This window comes from Meles meles, chromosome 20, assembly GCF_922984935.1.
Source record: "Meles meles chromosome 20, mMelMel3.1 paternal haplotype, whole genome shotgun sequence".
NCBI lineage: Eukaryota > Metazoa > Chordata > Mammalia > Carnivora > Mustelidae > Meles > Meles meles.
The window spans coordinates 38,219,877-38,239,792 of record NC_060085.1 but is presented as its reverse complement, the minus strand read 5'-3'; the positions used below and the strand labels follow the sequence as shown (position 1 = coordinate 38,239,792).

General features: G+C 41.4%; 1 protein-coding gene across 1 annotated transcript in view; it reads left to right on the top strand.

The window, feature by feature from the left end:
* The window catches only part of MDFIC2 (MyoD family inhibitor domain containing 2), a 108,199-nt gene extending 106,558 nt beyond the window's left edge, over window positions 1-1,641 (top strand). Inside the window, exon 5 of the mRNA XM_045992088.1 lies at window positions 992-1,641. Coding sequence (XP_045848044.1) covers window positions 992-1,251 — 260 coding nt within the window. The 3' untranslated portion in view covers window positions 1,252-1,641. The remainder of the gene's footprint in view (window positions 1-991) is intronic.
* The last annotated feature ends 18,275 nt before the right edge of the window (window positions 1,642-19,916 follow it).

Genomic DNA, 19,916 nt, shown 5'->3' with positions numbered 1-19,916 from the left:
TCTTCAGGATACTGACTTCAATTAATTACATGATGTCTCATGTAAACGCTTACCTACCCATTAATAAAATGCTCACATGTTTTTGAGACCTTTGTGGCTAAAAAAAAAAAAGTTATAATTTTAACAAGAGAACTGCTACATCTTCTAACTAATTCCCTTTATGGAAACAAAAACTATAATAATCTATAACCCATCACAGCTGTTTGGCTAGAATTACCAATTACCTTCAATACCTTGGAGATACTTTTCAGATTTTCACAAGTCTGCGTGGTAAATTTTTAAACCAATTTCCTTAAAGAGGATTGGGAAGATTTCTACTCTTTTAGGCATGTGTTGACACATTCCATTTAACACGAACATAAAATCAAGGCCTCACATTAACTGGGGCACAAAGGACGCAGGGATCAAAAATAAAATACAACTAACATCAAACTATTTAAAAATCATTTGTATTGGGTTTTGAAATGTGCTTTTATTTTTTGCTTGCATGTGAAGTACGGGTGTGGCGGATTTCTGGGAAACCACACCATGCAAATGACCAATCCTTGAGACAAGAAGCCGAAAGTTTGTACGGTCTCTCTCCTTGTCCCCAATCTTAATTGCTCCCGAAAGCTCTCTGCACTTGGGGAGGACCTGTTAATTTTCAGGCAGTTGCAAGATTTCCAGATAGGTAGCGAACTGTGTAGTTTCCCAGCACCTCTGCTGGCAAAGTAAGTAAAGGAGTTCAGAAGAGTGACAGCATTTTAAACAACCAGATTATGTGGAATCGATAGAAATGCTCAGGAAGTTAATAAAGCAATTACTTAAGCAGAGGGAGTCCTGTGTGGGGGGTGGGGAAGCTTGAGAGAATAATGATGTACATTACGCCTAATATGGACAATTAAGAGTTGGCTATAAAGTCATCAAGCACACCACCGCACATGCCTGTCCTTCAGAGATGCCCCCGTATGGGCCACTATTCATTTTCTTCTTCTTCTTCTTCTTTAAACAGAGGAGTGTGCCTCCCTTATCCTCACCTGTCTGTTTTGCCAGTTTTGGGACTGTCTCCTGATGCTCCCGGATACGTGCGAAACGGTGTGTACCAACCTGTGCTGCCCCTCTCACAGGTATCACCACACCTCGGATGAAAGCCACTCTCGGAACGATTGCAGTTGCAACTGTGACATGGACTGCAGCCTGTTTGAGTCTTGCCACGAGACCAGTGAGTGTCTGGAGCTGGCCATGGAGATTTCAGAAATCTGTTACCGCTAGCCCAATGAAATTAACCACATTCCTCCAGACCCTCTGGCCCCAAGGGGAAATTCCATGACAACAAGACTGTGATTTCTATGTGCCGAAATGTAAAGACTGTACACATTTCTTGGATGCGATAGATCATTTTATTCTGCACCTGCCTGACAAATCTAATGCTGTCAACTCTATGGTCTCATTCCAAATTTCATAACCGCATGGCTCACTGAAAAATAAGATCTTGATCACATGTGATGAACAAATCCTAAATACCTCTTAACTGCCATAGGTACAAGGTATTTCTTGACTGTAAAAGAGCATGCTAACCCACTCTGTGTTACTGCATTCATTGGCTTGCATCATGGATTCAACTTCATTCACAAATTCAGGACAAATTAGTGCATTCTTTTCGAATTGACATACATTAGCTTGTCTTTGTAATGGACTCATGCATAAACATTATGCATTGTTGGTTATTATTAATAATGTATTGTATAACATGATTTTGTAATTAAAAATTTATTTATACAGTCTCTTAAAATTCACTTATATGTACAGTTTAGGTAGGAAAGGGAATTAAATGAATTAGAAACAATGTTCCTGTAATTACACCAGATGTCTCTAAGACATCTCCAGTGAATTTTGAATATGATGTACTTCAAGAGAGTCCTATAATTCTAGACCACATTATTATACGTCTATGACTATGTCATAACAGGTTATGCATGTTCTTAATTTGTTACAGAAATGCTCTTCTTTATTCCAATGAGCATAAATGGGAATTATATGCAAGTTTCAAGAAAATGACCCCGGATAGTCAATTCTTCATTTCTGTTTGTCAGGTACAATAAGCAACAGGATATTAAAACAGAATCATGTCATTTCACTAAACTATCACTTATGTAGAACCTGAAAGAAATACATGTTGAGCTACTTACTCGGCACCTAGTTTCCTAATAAAGCATGTGCTTCAGAAATCATATTTTTTCTTTTCTGATAATTACAGTAATTCATAATTATGCTGAGTACCTCCTCGTACTTACAAAAAAAAATTAAAGATGTGGTATCAACTTGGAAAGTGATTTTCAACTCAAACAAATTAAAACAAACCATTTTGGGGGAAACACATCTAGGTTGGAGTTATTTTAGCGTCTTCTTTTCTTTCAGTAGGCATGGCATTGCTCATTAATCTGTGCTTATATATTCCCATGGAGATGTCTCAATATAGTCACTGAATGTACATATGTGTGTGTGTGTGTATATATGCATATATATATACATATATATATGTATATATACATATATATATATATCCAAACAAAGAAAACAAAAGTGAAGTGAAGAGTAGAGGGAACTTTCTGCAATCTAGTCAAATAAAAACAAAAAATTCCAAAATATCTGTTTTTGCCCGACTTAGGTAATTTCAGGCAAAAGCAACATTCGTTTAGTTTCTGTAGTAAACGAGCACATTTTTCTACTCTCTAAAAAAATTCCTCCAAACACTGAAAACTATTAATCTTTTAAAAATGTTGTTACGCGGCCTGTAGAAATGTATTTAACTGCTCCTGTCTTGTCCAGATGACACAGCGCATGTGTGGTTAATGTGGCTGCGTTCCTCTTGAACTATCGCCTTATCCACAAACCACAGAGCATGACAGTGCTCTACACTGCCTAGGAACCCCTTCGGTCTGCTTTCCAGAAGTTCAAGAACAACTCTACACTCTATGCATAGAACCTGCAGCTCATTTGCGGAGGGGGGGGGGGTGTAGAAATTGATTCTTAGAACAGGAAGGGAACCTAGGACAGTTCCGATCCAATAGTCGCATTCTCCATAAGAGAAAATGGAGGCCCCAAGAACCAACTTATCCAAGACCACACAGTGAGTTAATGGAACTGTTAAGAACTCTAGCTGGTGGTCTGATTTTCTAACTGCACTTCACCGCTTAGTTCTGTACTTCTGAGTCCAGCTGGTACACAGTGGTACAGCTGCTCCAATGGCTCAAATATTAAAATACTACCAGACTGGCTCATAAACAGTTGTTACCTTGTACCTCCTTAGTGTTTCCTCTAAGCCTCCAGGCATCCTGGCCCCACTCCAAGCACCCATCCCACTGTACCATGGTCCAGCCACTAAAACAACACGTGGAGCACCAGGGTCTCTGGGCTCCCGTCCCAGTACGATGGTACCTGGTGTCACTGATTAGGCCATGTCGTATTTGTGTGAAATATTTTAACCATCATCACTGATTCCTTCCAGTCTGTGAGCCCTTAAATGGTGCAAAGAGGATGCATTTCAAATGTGAATCGAATGCTTGTCAATTAGAGACCTAAAAATTGCCAGGTCTGATTTTATAATGTGGTCAGAATACTACAAGATTTTTCTGTGGTCTCTCCACGGTTAGTTAACTTGTTCCTCACTTTCAGAATTCACCGTACTATAACAGAAAGGGTCGGTTATACAAAGTATGAAATTTCTTTTCTTTATAACCAATAATAAAACATCATCCTTTTTGCAAACATGAATGGCTCCTTCAATTGAATTCTTACAATAAAACATACGCAGCTGGGAAAACGCACTTGCAGAGGTAAGACAGATGAAAAAGGAATGTGGTTATTGATTAAATACAGTTATCAGAATCTGAAAAGGCTAGGATTTTTTTTTCTGTAATGATGAAGGCCTGTGATTACAAGTAAAGACAATATTATTCTTTAAGATGGGCTTTTTCGGGAACAGAGTATTCCTATTTAAGGAAGCACATTAGATAAAAAAAATTTTGAAAACATACTACATGTATAGGGAATGGAGAACAGAGATTTCTCTTCCGGCAGCACTATAACAACATAGTTACATTGTCTTTGCTTTGCTCAGTGGATTTTTATAAAACCATTGCTTCTCTAAAAGCCAACAAAATATGGGAAGCAAGGAAGAAACTAAGTTACATTTAACTTGCTAATGAAATCTTCTCATTACATAAACTGATAGGCCTACAAAATTAATTATCGATGCTGGACAAAATTAATAAAGCAAAAGTCACTTCATTTTTTTTCCAAGGAAGTAAGAAAACATTCAGGCAGGGGAACTTTCCAAACAGGAAACATGGCACGAAGGCATAGCAGCAAGTTTTTCAAAAATAAATGTACAGGTGGAAATGTCTGAAGGACAGAATTCATTATCCAATGCCTCCAAATCCTCCCTCCCTCTATAAAATGAAACTAAGAGAGAATATGTACACTTAAGTAAGGTAGTTTGACTAAGAGTTTTGCCCATGACATGGCGAGTTCACCCAGCCACACAAACGGATGACCTGAGACAAAATTTAAGTACTTGATTTAATGGTTTGCTGGGTGTTTTCTAAAGAAGAGATCTGAGCCCGAACCTTGAGATTTGCCATACGTAGCCTCATGTGATCTGTGTGGACAGGCAAAGTCAATACAGCATGAGGGTCTAGTGTTTATAATCAGCATGGAACTAAAATTGTGTTGTTGGGATCCTCTGTCTAGGTATACAGAGCCCCTAACATTACTGGGAAGGAGCCCAAACTGTGGGGTGGGGGGGAGGGGCAGAGGAATGAAGACAGAGGAAGGGCCTGCATCATTTTTTGGATCTACAGTTGACTCTTGAACGATGCAAGGGTTAGGGGCCCTGAACCCCTTCCCAGTCAAAAATCCTCATATAACTTCTGATTTCCCCCAAACCTTAATTACTAATAGCTTATAAGAAGCCTTACCAATAACATCAACATTGATTAATACATATGATGTATAAGGATGACATGCTGCATTCTTAAAGTAAGCTAGAGAACAGAAAATGTTACTAAGACAATCATAAGGAAAAGAAAAATACATTTACAGTACAGAGCTGCATTTTTACAGTATGGCACTGCATTTGTCGGGGAAAAAAAATCCATATAGGAGTGGACCCACACAGTTCAAACCTGTGTTAAGTGCCACGTTCTGGTGGCATCTTGACATGCTTCACACGCCTGCTTGTGCCACTATCTCTAAGGCAGTGGTTCTCCACTGGGGCTGGTTATGCCCTCTCCCCCGAGACATTTGGCAATTATCTGGAGACATATTCAGTTGTCACAATGGAAGCGGCGGCAATTCTACTAGCATCTTGTGGGTAGAGGCTAGAAATGCTAGTAAACATTCCACAACACACAGGATACCTCCTGCAACAAAGAAAGAGCTCTGAAAGCCTTCCTATCAGTCTCAGTGAACTATCACCAAACTGACTGTAAAACATGGCTGAAAATAGAATTGCCAGTTAACCCGGAGGATGCCCACTTCCCTTCAACCTTCAGATAAACAACAAATAATGCTTTAGTACAAGCATGTCCCAAATATGGCATGTGACACACTTATACTATAGAAATGATTCCTCGCTTATCTGAAATTCAAATTTAGCTGGTTGTCCTATATTTCTATTTGCTAAGTCTAGCAGCCCTAGTTCAAGAGCCCACATTTGAGAGGGCTTTCGAGAAGGGATGATCTTCCAGCTCACTCCCTGTCTCTGAGAGAGAGGACTTGTTTATTTCTTCGGTCAGAGGCCAGGACATCTGTCGGACCCCATTTTATAATGGGTATAATTTAGGTCAGGGAGCTTGGCTTAAAGATCAGCTCCAAAGAAGAACACTCATTTACCCTTCCATCCCAGGCTTACTCTATGACCTTTGGCTAAGCTGACCTCATCTTACTCTCTCTGCTTCACATTTCTGAGAAGGGACCTCAGCCAAGGGCTATCTGGATTCAAGAAAGCAGTAGTCTTTATTTACACCTTGAAAACTAAACCCAGATTTTTTGGTTCAGTCTTGGCCAGAAAGACCCTTCTTGTCTGGTGTCCGCACACCTGTAAGGGGATATTTTTTCCCTATCTAGTTATTTTCCTTTGTGTATTGCTTGCTCTGTCAGAACTCTGAGAGGGAAAGGGGTGAGTGAGAATTTCTTGGGTCTGGATTGCAATACCATCTATTAACACATGAATTTCACCATGCACTCTTAGTGTATATTTCAGGGTTGACCAGAGAACCTGAACATGTTCCCTTTACTACATTATTCTTATTTATTTTACAGATGAGAAAAACATTCAATAGAAAATATTTGATTAAGTGCTTTATATACATTATCACAGTTCTCTAAACAGCTCTTAAAATAAACTCTATTATTAATCCCATTTTCCTAGGGGAAATAGAGACTTAAGGAAATTAAATAACGTGTCTGAGGTCACACACCAGATAAGCAATAGTCGCAAGGTTTGAACTCAGGTCTCTTTATAAAGGTCTCATTATAAAGCCTGTTTTCAATCACTATGCCTAAAAGTTGTACATATGAAGAATGATCAAACCAAGATAGAGTGCAAGTATTCACTTCTAAAGCAAAATCAATCAGAAAAATATAATGACTAGATTCAAAGAAAACCATTCGCTGATGTAAATGTTTTAAAAGTTGTTATCCTGTGCAGTGATTAGAATTTGGAACATCTTCAAAATGCTTTTAAGATATGTCCCCAATATGTAATAAATGCAAAGTCAATGTATTGCAATTTAATCTTTATGTCAGTAGCTTTGCCCCATTCATCTACAGTTATGAAGGCTTACCTTTTAGTGTTCCATTTTAGCCAAGCAACTTTGATCTCGGCCTCAAAAATCCACCCTGCACAGAGCACCCATTGCAGCCCTCATCAGCATTCCACAAGGGGTGCCAGGAGCATGAAGGTTTTTAATCAGTCAACAACACTACGGTCAACCAAATGCACTCTTATACTTAGACCTTTTTATCTCAAAAGCTATGCGGAAACCAAGGTCACGGTAACCTCTTTTATGGTTTATTGTTCCTCAAATGTACTTAGAGTGAATTTATGAAGCCACAACTTATTGTGTGGATACAGAGCTTTCACTAGGTTCAGCCCTCTCCAACATTCACTTTGTGTCCCTTTCAGCGCTTTCTGCCTCTGGATCCTTATTTAATATCAAGTTCCTGTAAATTTTTTTAAAGAATAAAACAAGAACATTGAACAAGATTTTCCCAGTAGCTAAGCTACTCATCATTTGTAATTGAGGCTCTTCAGAAAGCTGCATTAACAACTCAAATCACTGCTGAATAGCTTTGCAATACCAGGGCAGGTCCCCCCAAGGGAGGAGGAAGACAAGAAGGTAGGATGGTGCCAGTGTGGTAACTCTGCCATTGTGACAGTCAGGTCACTGCCAAGGTGGGCACAGCAGGAAACCACCTTGGTCAGGAGGTGAGTTTTACCCCCACGAGGTGAGGTGGGAAGGGGATTCTAAGTGTTGTACAAGAGCCTCAACAGATCCACAGATCACATGACGTTCGCTTGCTTTTTTGATGACTCTCACTCTGAGCAAAACTATGCATAAATGCATAGTTTTGATCTAGAAGTGACATTTTTACAATAATGTATTAACAATGTGTTAGAAATAATTTTGAGAACAGAAGTATATGTGTAGCACCCAAATCATCCTACATGCTACCCACAGTACTTGTAGAATATGCTGGAACATGAGGCTCAACCAAAGCCAAGAGTGGGACCCATTCAGTGACTGCCCAACTTCAGTTAAGACCTAATCTGCATGCCTGGACTAAGGAGGTGGGTATGAACTCAATTGTGGGGGAGGAAAGGAAAAAGCAAGAGCCATGTCTAGAAGGGGCCTCAAAGGCTTGTTTGTTTTCCTTAGGAGCACATGGAGAACCACAGATGAATGGCAGGGTATCGCATGACTAAAGCGGTGTGTGAGGAAGCCCAGCCATGCAGCAGCGTGCAGGACAGATTACAGCAAGGAGAGACTGGAGATTGCCAAAGGAGAGCACTTGCAGGAAGGCATGGGGTGATGAAGGCCCGAAATAGGATGGTGACAAGGAAAACAGGCGGGAGAAGATGGACGGGGAAGAAATTAGAAAAGGACCATTAGTCCTTTCTCAAACTCTTCTTATTTTAAGACTTGAATATTCCCTACTGTCTATCACATACATGAGTCATGAAGCCATTATTTTCATTAGGAAAGAAACGGGTTGGGGAAGGGGGGAGATCTATTCCAAGTAGAAAGTCAAGGTATATTTTTAGCTATATTAAGCCAGCCTTCTGCTGCTCTGCACACTGATGTAATTCCAACATAAAACATAATCTATAATATTCCCGGGGAACAAATCCAATTCTGGGTCATATAAATTTTCATATAAGTCCATCACAATTCATTCCCAAAACATCTCATTCTCTTTGAAAGCTGGAACTGCAGCGAGTGATCAAAATGAGTAGTTTAAAATTGCTCTGGAATTTCCAGAGATGCTAAATCTAACCTGCCCACGGTACAGGACCAATCCCCCAAACTTTAAATCAGAGGTAAAGCATTTTATGTTTTAAAAGATATATTCCTCAAAGTTTATCACAGTGTATTAAAGTCAAATGTGAGTTACTGCTTACCAAATCTGGAGCTGATGTCTCCTCCTGATTACCCTAGGTAGGCGAGAATAAGTATCTTCCAACCAACATATTTTTTACCTTTTCATCTGCCTCTTGCTATTTACAATAGAGTGAAAAATAATAGCCAAGGAGTGACTTTGCAGGGTTGGACGAAGTGCAAATCCCATCTGACTCGAGCCTAAATTGTATTCCAGGCCCTTGGCAAGTTCTGCTGCATGGGGAAGAATTATGGAAACTAACTTCTCAATAGCTGGGTTGGTCCTGGAGGAATAATCAGTGAAAAGTCATCTGATGAACTTTCAGCACATTTGCATTGGCTTAGAACCCGGCGTATATATTATTGGTCATGCCTGAAATGTACCTCTCTCTGCCCTTGCTGGGGCTTTCTGCGTGATGGAAGTAGCTGGGCCATGAGCACGATGCCCTGTGAAACCCTAGATTGAGCAGAAATTTTATTACTAATGCCATTTATAGCAGAAAAATTCCCCACCAATTTTTCTGATTTTATCTGTTTGTATACATAGCAACTGTCCAGAACTCAAGATTCCTCCTAGGGGGTTGAGAGAAGTGGGAGAACGGAGGACATCCTTGGGTTTAAAGCTATCTTAGAAGGGTCAGACTTCCCTGGGGGTGTGACAGCATCACCTTAGTAGACCAAGTCAGAAGAGCATCCTAGGGTTCACAGCTTCAAGCGCCCTCCCTTCTGGTCTTTGAGAATTTGGGGCTATTAGGAGGCTCCTCTTCCAGAACACGCCATTAGAATGCAAGGGTATTCTACAAAAATACTTCATGTTAGCCTGTAATGACAGGGAAGGAGGTTGGGGTCTACCAATAGACTTGAGGTCAAATCCTGCCTCCCCCATTTATGAGCCAAATACATTGAATTAGTAACTAAACATATTTGAGCCTCAGGTTCCTCGTCAATAGAATGTGGTTAATAATACCCATCCCATGGGTCATTGTGAGGAATCAACGAGATAATTCAGCAAAGCTTTTAGTCCTGGTTTAGTACATCAAGTACACTTACTGAATTTCAGCTACAATTATTTTTAACATCACTACCCAGTTCATTTGTTTCCCTAACACGGGGGAGAAGTCTACATCTTTATTTATGCCCTACCCCCACATCATACCAAGTTTTTGAGACTTACCCCCTTTTTAGGGCAAACTTTTCATTATTCTCTGGTTCTTCTTCCAGGAAATGAGCACCTCTACTACCCATATCTCTTTATTTTGCTTTTCTCTTATGGTTCTATATCCTAGTCTCCAAAATTAGAATAATACTTATTACAGCAAGTAATCTTAATAACGCTTTACAGGTGCCACTCAGTGTAGGAATGACCTCTCGGGCATTCTATCACTAAATCTTTCTCAGCCCCCCGAGAAAGGTGGTATGATCCCCAGAGTACTGATGAGGAAAATCAGACTTGCAGCATTTAAAAACTTTGCAAATGCCAAGGAAACATGACGGTAGAGGAGAGATTTGAACGTAGGAGTTTATCTGATTCCAAGACCCACGTTCCTAGCCACTTCAGCTGTGCGGCAACCGTGGCTGAAGGCCAGGCTGGCCAATTTGACACTTCGAGGATTTAAAATGGTAGGGCAGTGGGAGTGCCCGGCCCTCCTCCATACTCTGGTGAGAGGGACTTTAATGTGACCACACAGAGAGCTGGACACATGCCCTTGTTTAATGGAGAAGAGGTGGACTACATTGTTTTCTACCCAGGAAATCAGAGGGGTGAGCTGCTTTGCAGCTGAGTGAGTGAGAGTGGCCTCAGCCAGAGAAAGCCCTGCTTTCCAGAGGGGGCCCAGGCAAGGAGTGGGACAGGGTAGGCCAGACGCAGGGTCCACAAAAACCAGAGCATATTTGGAATGCTACCTCAGCCAGAGGGGGCCAACAAATGTGATCAATTTGCCAATCCCTTACCAGCTGGGCACTCCGGTGAATGGTCCCAGACTCCTTTGGCAATTGCCTTGAGCACTGCTTAGGCTACACAGATACCGCATAAGCCAGGATGTGGAAAGCTATGAGGACAACCTCAAGCTCATATAGGTGAACCCAAATGTCCTGACAGATATCCTGACCCCCACAAGGGCCACCCATGACCATCCACCCCTCAGCTTCCCACTGTCTAAGCCAGAGGGTCAACCCTTCTAGAACAGGCCAGCTGTGCCAAGGGGGAGTGGCCAGGGCTAATGAGTGATCACCAGTCAAACCTCTCTGAGGTTAGCCCACTGGCTGCTGTGGTTTATTCCTTTCTGAGAGACTCTCCCTGGAGGAGCACCACGCACACTCCTAGGAGCCAGGGTTCTTGAGGGATGTAGAAGGTTTCTGTCCTCGTCCGGTACTGGGACCAAAAATCCTAGGGGTCCTTTTTTTTTTTTTTTTTTTTTTTTTTTCAGTTATCTCTACCACAGTGCCTTGATGTGTATTTCTGAGTCACAGACAGGTGTATCTAACTCAAAGAGTAGCCCTGCTTGGGGGAGGCCCAGAGCTTTCATCTGATTCATGAGTATTTCGGCCTTCTCAAAAGTAGTATGCTGATCTGACCCCCAGTCCCGCACTTGCTCCTTCTTTGGGGGGAGTGGGGGGGGGTGGCGTGGTATAAGGGATGGAGGCACTGTGCCAAATGGGGATTAAATACTCTACAACTCTAAAATCCCCACAGAGACTTGGATTTCTTTCACATCCTTAAGGGTTAGATGGGCTTGGACTGCACCAACCGTGGCTTCTGAGACAACACGTGTCTTCCCTGACCAAAGACTCCCAAAAACTTTATGAGGCTGCCTGGGCCTGGAATTTTCTGTGGGTTTCCTGCTTATCCTCTCCTTCAAAGACATTCCAGCCAAAACTACAGCATATCCCGCAACAGAAGCAAATCTTGCCATGTGGACAGTACATCACCCGTGTCATCGGCTCATTTCACTGATGTGACCAGAGAGAACGGGCACCAGGCCTGGGGGCTACATCCCATGTAATCCATTCCTCTTCAGGGCAGTGGTAGGATCAGAGTTAGCAGAAAACTCTGCTTCTCAGAGTTTTCTCCATGAACCTCCTTGAAGAAGAAACACGTCCACGGGAGCACTTCGGCGAAAGTATCAGAATGAGACAAGAGCTATCTGAGGAGAGTTTCTCATAATGTAATCGACCAGGGAATTTGGTTATTTCTGGGACATACATTTAAAAAGAAATCAATACATTCATTATGGCTGATAACATACCAGGACATGTCAGATTTTTAGGAATTTTACATGACTTCTAGAATACATATTAACCATTTCCATATAAATATTTCCTGAGGAAAGCTTAGCATTGCTTAGTTGACAATGGTTCCCATTTAATGTAACATATCAATTAAGTCCTGATGAGTTTAATATCTCTGTTTTACAAGGGAAAAAATAAATAAATCTTTTCAGATGCTCCCAGAGAGAGACCCCTGGAAATCCCAATGTTAGTTCAAAGTCAACAAGACTTCCTTTAGAATTTGATTTGGGGGAAGTTTGTCAAAAACATCAAAAGGTTTGGGCACCTGGGTGGTTCAACCCGTTAAGTGTCTGCCCTTGGCTCAGGTCATGATCCCAGTGTCCTCCAGGGTCCTGGAATGGAGTCCCACTTCAGCACCTGCTCAGCAGGGAGGCGGCTTCTCCCTCTGCTCCCTCCCACCCCAACTCATGTGTACTTTCTTGTGCTCTCTCCTGCAAAAATAAGTAAATAAAATCCTTAAAACATATATGAAAAGGTTTTTAAAATATTTGAATAAATAGGATTACAGGTTATAGGTCACTGTGAAACACTGTTTAGCTATCCTTCTAACCAAAATGACAAAGATTTCAAAGGCAAATACAGAAAGTTACATGGTTGCAAAAAATAACTGAGCTCTTTTAATACAGAAGGCTCTGTTTTCTTTCGTAATCAAAGGCATGATCAAGACAACATGAAGCATAGGAAATTATTTTGATGAAACACAGAATGCTTGCCAGACAACTTAAAAGGTAAAGAAAAACCTTCTACTATCCCATTAAGAACAGAGCAGTAGTCCAAGAAAACTTTGTCCTCCGAGCAGATGAAAGAAAATTGTTTTACTTTTACATGAGTATACTATTGATGTTTAAAACTTATTTTTTCTTTAAGTCAGTTAAATAGAGCTATTTTACGAATTTATTTTGGCAATCTCCTCTGGAGGTAGAAAAACCAAATCCACGTAGCACATCACCATAGACAGACACAGAGAACCCTGTCACTTTCATTCCAAATGGCAGTCCTTGATGAGGAGTCATAGGCTGTAAGGAGTCTTTGGGCAAGAGATATTCCCTAGCGATCTAGGGCTAAAAAGCCTCTTTTCAGGAAAAAAAAGAAAAGAAAAGCCTGCTTGCCCTTCTACTCCCCGTTTTTTCCCAGTCTTTGTGGGCAGTCTTTTGGATATCTCCAGAGGTGTTTACATGTCAAAGACATGATAAGATTTACAACATCAAGAAAGATGTTCACCCTCCCGGGTGGCTCAGTGGGTTAAGCCGCTGCCTTCGGCTCAGGTCATGATCTCGGGGTCCTGGGATCGAGTCCCCCATTGGGCTCTCTGCTCAGCGGAGAGCCTGCTTCCCTTCCTCTCTCTCTGCCTGCCTCTCTTGTGATTTCTCTCTGTCAAATAAATAAATCTTAAAAAAAAAAAAAAAAGAGAGAGAAAGAAGGAAAGGTTTCTCCTAGGAGTTTGCGGGGGTAGAGTCTCCTACTACTAGAAGTCTAGGGTAATTGCTATTTAAAACTGTCCTTTGTATCAGGGGTCAGAAGGCAAGGGACATTCCATCTGTTTCCTCATGGATCACCACGATATCCTCCTGTTTGTTTTCATCACTTTCCCATGGATTCTACCTCTTAGGTCTTTTTTTCTTTTTTTACTTCTTAGCATCTTAATCAGGCTTTGTCACAATCACTCAGACCTTTATCCTAGGCGGCTCGAACCCTCCTAACTTTGCAGAACCACACACTAAGGTCTCCAAATCCTCATCCTACTCCCCCACACCATCTGCTGCCCCAGAAGCCAGCAGAGTAGGGAACACTCACCCGTCCTTCTCGAACTGTGGCTCTATTCTAGCTTTCTTCCTAGAGCCTCTACTGGGGCATCAGCGGTCAGCCCACTGTGACATGATAGCCATGTTTCCCTTGCCTTGGACCACCACAGTCCAGCAGGTTCCCTCACCCAGCCAGCAAATCTGAAAAGTTTCCATAGAAGTTAACTGGGTTCAGTCACATATTCCATCCAGATATCTCAACACCACACTACTATCTCCAGGCTGTATTTGGGGGCAGCTTCTGGAAGCAGGGAAGGCAAGTGGAATGCACAATCCAAGGACAGGGGACAGAGTGAGAAGCATCTGATTGCCCAGGGTCCAGCTGACACATAGACAGGCGGTGTCTTGATGACCTCCCCGACAGAAGCTTATATAATATCTACATATGCTTTAGAGGGAAACCTCAATCATTGGAAATTTCTAGGCCTCTTAATTATAGGGGAGAAAAGACAGACCACACACTCATGGCTATCGCTTAGCACCTACATGAAAGGTTCAGGTGACTACCCCAGCATGTGAAAGGGGCATTCCGAACATTTTTATTATCGCCTGCTGTTGGTTAGACACATACTATGGATGAAATTTTAGTATGTCCTCTCTTTTTGTGGCAAAATCCAATTAAGGCTTTCTTTAGAATGGGGGTAGAGCCACGTTTTGTGCGGCTTGATGCTTAAAACTTGGGAGAATCTTTTTAGAATGAAAAATGCAAAAATATCTTAATTTTGCAATTTTGAACAAACAAAAAACAAAAACATAAACATTTTAACAGGTTGAAAGGGGCTTAGCACAAAAAAGTACCCCCAGAAGTCTAAGTTTCATCAGCTTCAAGGTAAATCGTATCTGTTTGGGATACAATGAACAAATTTTTCCTGCACTCTTTTGGTAGAGATCTAGACATCAAAGAGACAACGAACTTTACAGCTAATCAGAAGGGGTCTCGGCAGGGCATTTGCACATGCTAGCATTCTCCTTTGGTCTACACAGTCCTGTCTTACAGGAAAAGGGCACAGCAAACTTGGCTATCATGCTTTCGAACAGTACACAGCACATAGTCTCATCTGACAACTTAAAAAGTAAAATATGCTATGCCAAGAGGTATCTCAGACTTCACTGCAGGATTCTTCCCAAGGATTCCCCATAAAGGTGACATAATTGCACATAGTTATTCCAGCAAGTGCTTACAACTAAATTATTCAGTGGGAGCTAAGACTCCAAATTTCAGTTTTGACTTACCCTACTGTTTTCATTTCTTCTTCAACATCTTTAATTTATGGTTGTCTGAAAATCTAATTAGTTATTAATCCTTAGGAATTATGTGCTACAAGCATGATAAGAAACCAAAGAGGACTAAAGGAAGGTGAAAGAAGAAGATTTAACTGAAAAATTTATTCATAATGAACTTCTATGTAGGTGGGGGCTTTGCTACAATTACCGTAACTACAATTAAAATATAAGACCCTTTTTTAGCTAAGTGATGGTATCTCAGCACTTCCCTAAGGCTGTTTGGCAGCACAGTAGTTTCACACAGATATTTTGTGGAGAAAGCATTCTAAGAACCCGTGGTATAATATTACTCCTTCTTGGAGACTCATGGGGCATATTAAAGGCTCTGAGAAGTCCTGCAGTAAAAAAAAAAAAAAAAATCCTGCACATAGGTTTAGCTCAGCATTATCCAAACATAATAACTAAAGAAACCCATCTATTAATAAGGGGAAATATATCTGAAACACTGATTTAAGCATTTATTTAACATTTCAAAAGCATCATAAATGATGCACTTCCTTGGGTAATATAATTCTTTTAGATAGTTGCACAAGACAGTTTTTCAGAGAAAATCAAATGACCCACCCCATCTTTGCAACCACACTGCTTCAAATAGGAATCTGCACCAACATGGAGCATCCATCTGCTTTAGCTCCCAGAACTAAGATTTGGAAATCTTTTCAACATGACATCCAACAGAAGATTTTGATTCTGCCACAGGGAAGTAGTGACACCCCCTCTCTTCTGATTTTTCTCTTTGTTTCATGGTATGCAACTTGCTCTTTCCTTCCGTGTATCCCATCCCTCTAAATATATATCCATGATCTTATTATTTTTTTTCTGTTAACTGCTCTCAATATGAGAACTGTAAAAGTGCTCATTTATTGATTGATGTGGCTAAGAATCTAAAAGAGGCACAACTCTGGGGCTGCCTCATTCACATGATGACACTTCCGCTGCTTCCAAGGGGACTCTACCTTTTTGTCACAATTCAGGCAAGCCAGGGGACATGGGATAGCTGCTGGCTTTCACAGAAAGCTGCTCCCAAAATAATAAAGAAACTGTTGGTGTGCCTGGGTGGCTCAGTGGGTTAAAGCCTCTGCCTTTGGCTCAGGTCATGATCTCAGGGTCTTGGAATGGAGCCCAGCACAGGGCTCTCTGCTCAGCAGGGAGCCTGCTTCCCCCTCTCTCTCTGCCTGCCTCTGCCTACTTGTGTTCTCTGTCAAATAAATAAATAAAATCTTAAAAGAAACCATAACTTCCATATTAATTAGTTACATATGACTTTCGGCTGCACATTCATGGATTTTTCCATAAAAAAATGGCCTTGACCTCTGAGAGGCAGAAACCCTGCTCCTGGGGTTAACAGGGTTACCTTCATTCTAGGATAACTCATTTTACACGAGCTGCTGAGAATAGAGAAGTGAGTGCAACATTTATTCTGGGTATTACGGAATATTTTGTTTTTTGTGGTTCCTGCAAACTTTTTAAAAAGGACCACCCCAATCCTTCCATTATGCGTACTCACAATCATCTTATCCACCTAAAGAGCCGTGTAAATTCTCCAACCTTCACTTCCCCTGCCTGGTTCATACAGATCACACTCAGATCTCATAGTTATAATAACGATGAAATGAAAAAGTGCACGGGAATCACTTAGGAGAGAGGCAGACACATCGCAACTATACAATAAAGAATAATTATTTCAATCCAAAAGCGTGAGGAGGACTCCAGTGGCTACTTTTCCCCACATTGTCAGAGTAAGAGGGACTTTCTAGGTGCAAATTTCAGTTTCGATGAACTTGGTGGAGGCTTTCTTTTGTAACATTTACATATAGTTGCCCCCCCCAATCTAATTAGTCATGAGTCCTTTGAAATTATGAGCTATAGCATGATAAGGAACCAAAGAAGGCTACAGAGAGGGAGAAAGACAAATAGTTGGCTATTAAATGTTCATTCATAATGAACTTGCATGTAGATAGGATCTAAGCCACAGTTGCCCTAAATTAGCAAGAAATTTGCATCACTAAGAACAGTCCTGCCATTTCCATTACGAAGAACCTGTTAGATTTATGTTTGAGTAAAATGGAGCTAAATTGGGCTAACATCACATTTGGGGGCCTCACTATAAATTAGCCTGTGAAATCATTGAGATTGAGGTGAAATTTCCAAAAGCTTCATCTTCATTGGGAAAATGAACAGACCAACAATTCCTGAGTGTTAGCTCCACCCCACTCCAATCTGTTACTTTTACGTCCAACGTCAAAGGCAAGCTCTCCTCATTCCAATTGTACCCTGAACACTCTCCCCCATAAAATACGGTTTAAAGGCCAGCTGCAGTGTGGAGCCTTTTCTCGGAGCCTACAGTTTCAAACAAACGACTGGGCAGAAGCCAGGATCTATATGGGCTCACGAAGACTGTAAAACATTTGGTGCCTAGTGGAAAAAGACGCCTGTGAGCTCTGCCAGACGTTTTCAGTTTTCTTGCACCTGTGCCAAGTGTTTTTCAGTTCCCCTACCCCTTTCTTTTGAAGGGGGGGGGGAGCAAGGAGTGGAGAGATAAGCAAGCTTTCCGAGGGCATATGCCATAGGAATTGAAAAACTTGTTACCACCATTAGACACTCATTTCCTGCCCGGTCCCCTTTCTGAAGGCAAAATGAGGACTTCCAGCCAATCTTGGTACTGACATTCTGAGCGTTTGTGCCTACTTGACATTCATTCATCCTATCCTATATCCCCCTGGATTCTGAAGACCACCTCCCCCACCACCTCCCCACCCCCCAACCCCGGCCCCCTCCCTGCAGTCTGTCTGAAACCTCTTTCTCAAACTCGGAGTTGAATCACCCCTGCCCATCACAGACACTAAATTGCCAATTATTTCAAGGAAATAATTTGCACGTTGAGACAGTTTGTAACATGCAAAAATATGTGTGGAAGAAAGTATATGTTTCTTAAAGCAAGAACACCCAAAATGTTTTCGGATGAAAGTGTGAAAATGTCTAAACATAGATGACATGATACAGATCATGAGAAAGTCAATTTGAAATTACCCTGGAACCTTGTGATAATGTTTTCAAAAGAAGGAGAATTCAGGGGAAGGGAGGTCCTTTCCGGGCCCTGCACAGTAGCGTTGAATATAAAGAGTTCCACAATGGTGTGTTTATTCCTATGCACCATTTCAGTGAATTCAGCAACTCTGAGTTACCCCCCTCCCCCATTTACAGATAAGTAAACTGAGGGTTAAGAAGATGAAGTACATGAAGTCATACACCTAGGGAGCAGGGCTTGGACTTGATCCCAGGTCTTGTCTCTGAGCTCTCACACACTGATAGGCTGGCCATGTTCCTCTCCATGAGAAGCCCCTCAGCTCTTAGAGTTGTTGATGGAAGAAAAATCACACTTAGAGATTCATTCCTTTGGCTTAAACTTGGATCTCAGTTAAGATATAAATGTTCTCTCGAGACAAAATATACAGCTTCATAAACCACTTTTCTTACCAGGAATGAGAAAATTAAATCCTTTTCCCCGGGCATGTTTCACCAGATAGAGAGGGCAGATGCATCCCTGGGCTGCTGCAGATGGCAACAGAGCAAGAGGATGGCAGCTGCAGATGGGAAGATGGTGCCAAAGAAGGCTCTTAAAAATGTAAACTAAAACTTGTCACGTCTTTGCTTAATATCGTTCAATGTTCACCCATTGTTCCCTGATAAATTCCAAGTTCCTCACCATGACTCATGCCATGATTCTTGCACAGAGCTTCTAGCCTTAGCCTTAGCAATCCATTTCCCCCCCAACACAAGGAGCTCTTTTCTACCACAGGCCATTTGCGTTGGCTGTTCGTTCAACCAACTAACTCTGATTCACACTTCAGATCACGGATTATGGGTCTCTTTCCCCTGAAACCTCAATTAAATTAGGAGGCCTCTCCTTCCCTTTCTTAACACCTTTCTTTGCCTTCATGCCACTTAATTCAATTTGTAACTCCACTGGGGGCAGCAACAATATGTCTTATAGTCCCTGGTATGTAGACTCTGGTAAATAGTTCCTAGTCCAGAGTGAGAATAGATTTCATATTGTGTGAAAGAATGAATGGATACAGGGCAGCACAATCTACTTTCATATTCCCTGATTGTTCAGTGAGGAAAAGTACATCTTGGAAGTTCAGCTAAGATCTTAAATGTTTGCTTGACTAGGCACTAATACAATTTTTTTCTTTTTCTTTTTTTTTGGCGGGGGGGACATAGAGAGAGATCACAAGTAGGGAGAAATAGAGGGGGAAGCAGGCTCCTCACCGAGCAGAGAGCCCGATGCAGGGTTCGATCCCAGGACCCTGAGAGCATGACCCGAGCCAAAGGCAGTGGCTTAATTCACTGAACCACTTCAGACACACTAGGCACTAATACAATTAAAGGAGATTCTTGCTTATGTGGGTCTATAAAAGAGACTCTGCCTTGTAAAAAGGTCTAGGGTCTTAGATAGCAATTCTATTTTTTTAAGAGATTTACTGATTTATTTTAGAGAGAGAGAAAGAGAGCATGAGTGGGTGAGGCAGAGGGAGAAGGAGAGAGAATTGCAAACAGGCTACCTGTTAAATGCAGAGCCTGACCCGGGACTAAATCCCAAGACCCTGAGATCATGACGTGAGCCAAAATCCAAGAGTCAGATGTTTAACTGACGAAGCTACCCAGGCATCCCTTAGATATCTATTTTCTAAAGCCTAGGTGTTCTATACCTCTATATAATACCTACATATATACGTATCAGTACTTATGTTTGTGTTATATGTACTGCCTATATATAGCATGTGTATTATATAATATATAAGTAACAATGTGATTATTATTTCATTATTACTGTTATTATTAGAGTGCTTATTATTTATTATTATTAGAGTGGTCCCCACTAGCCTGAAAACTTGCT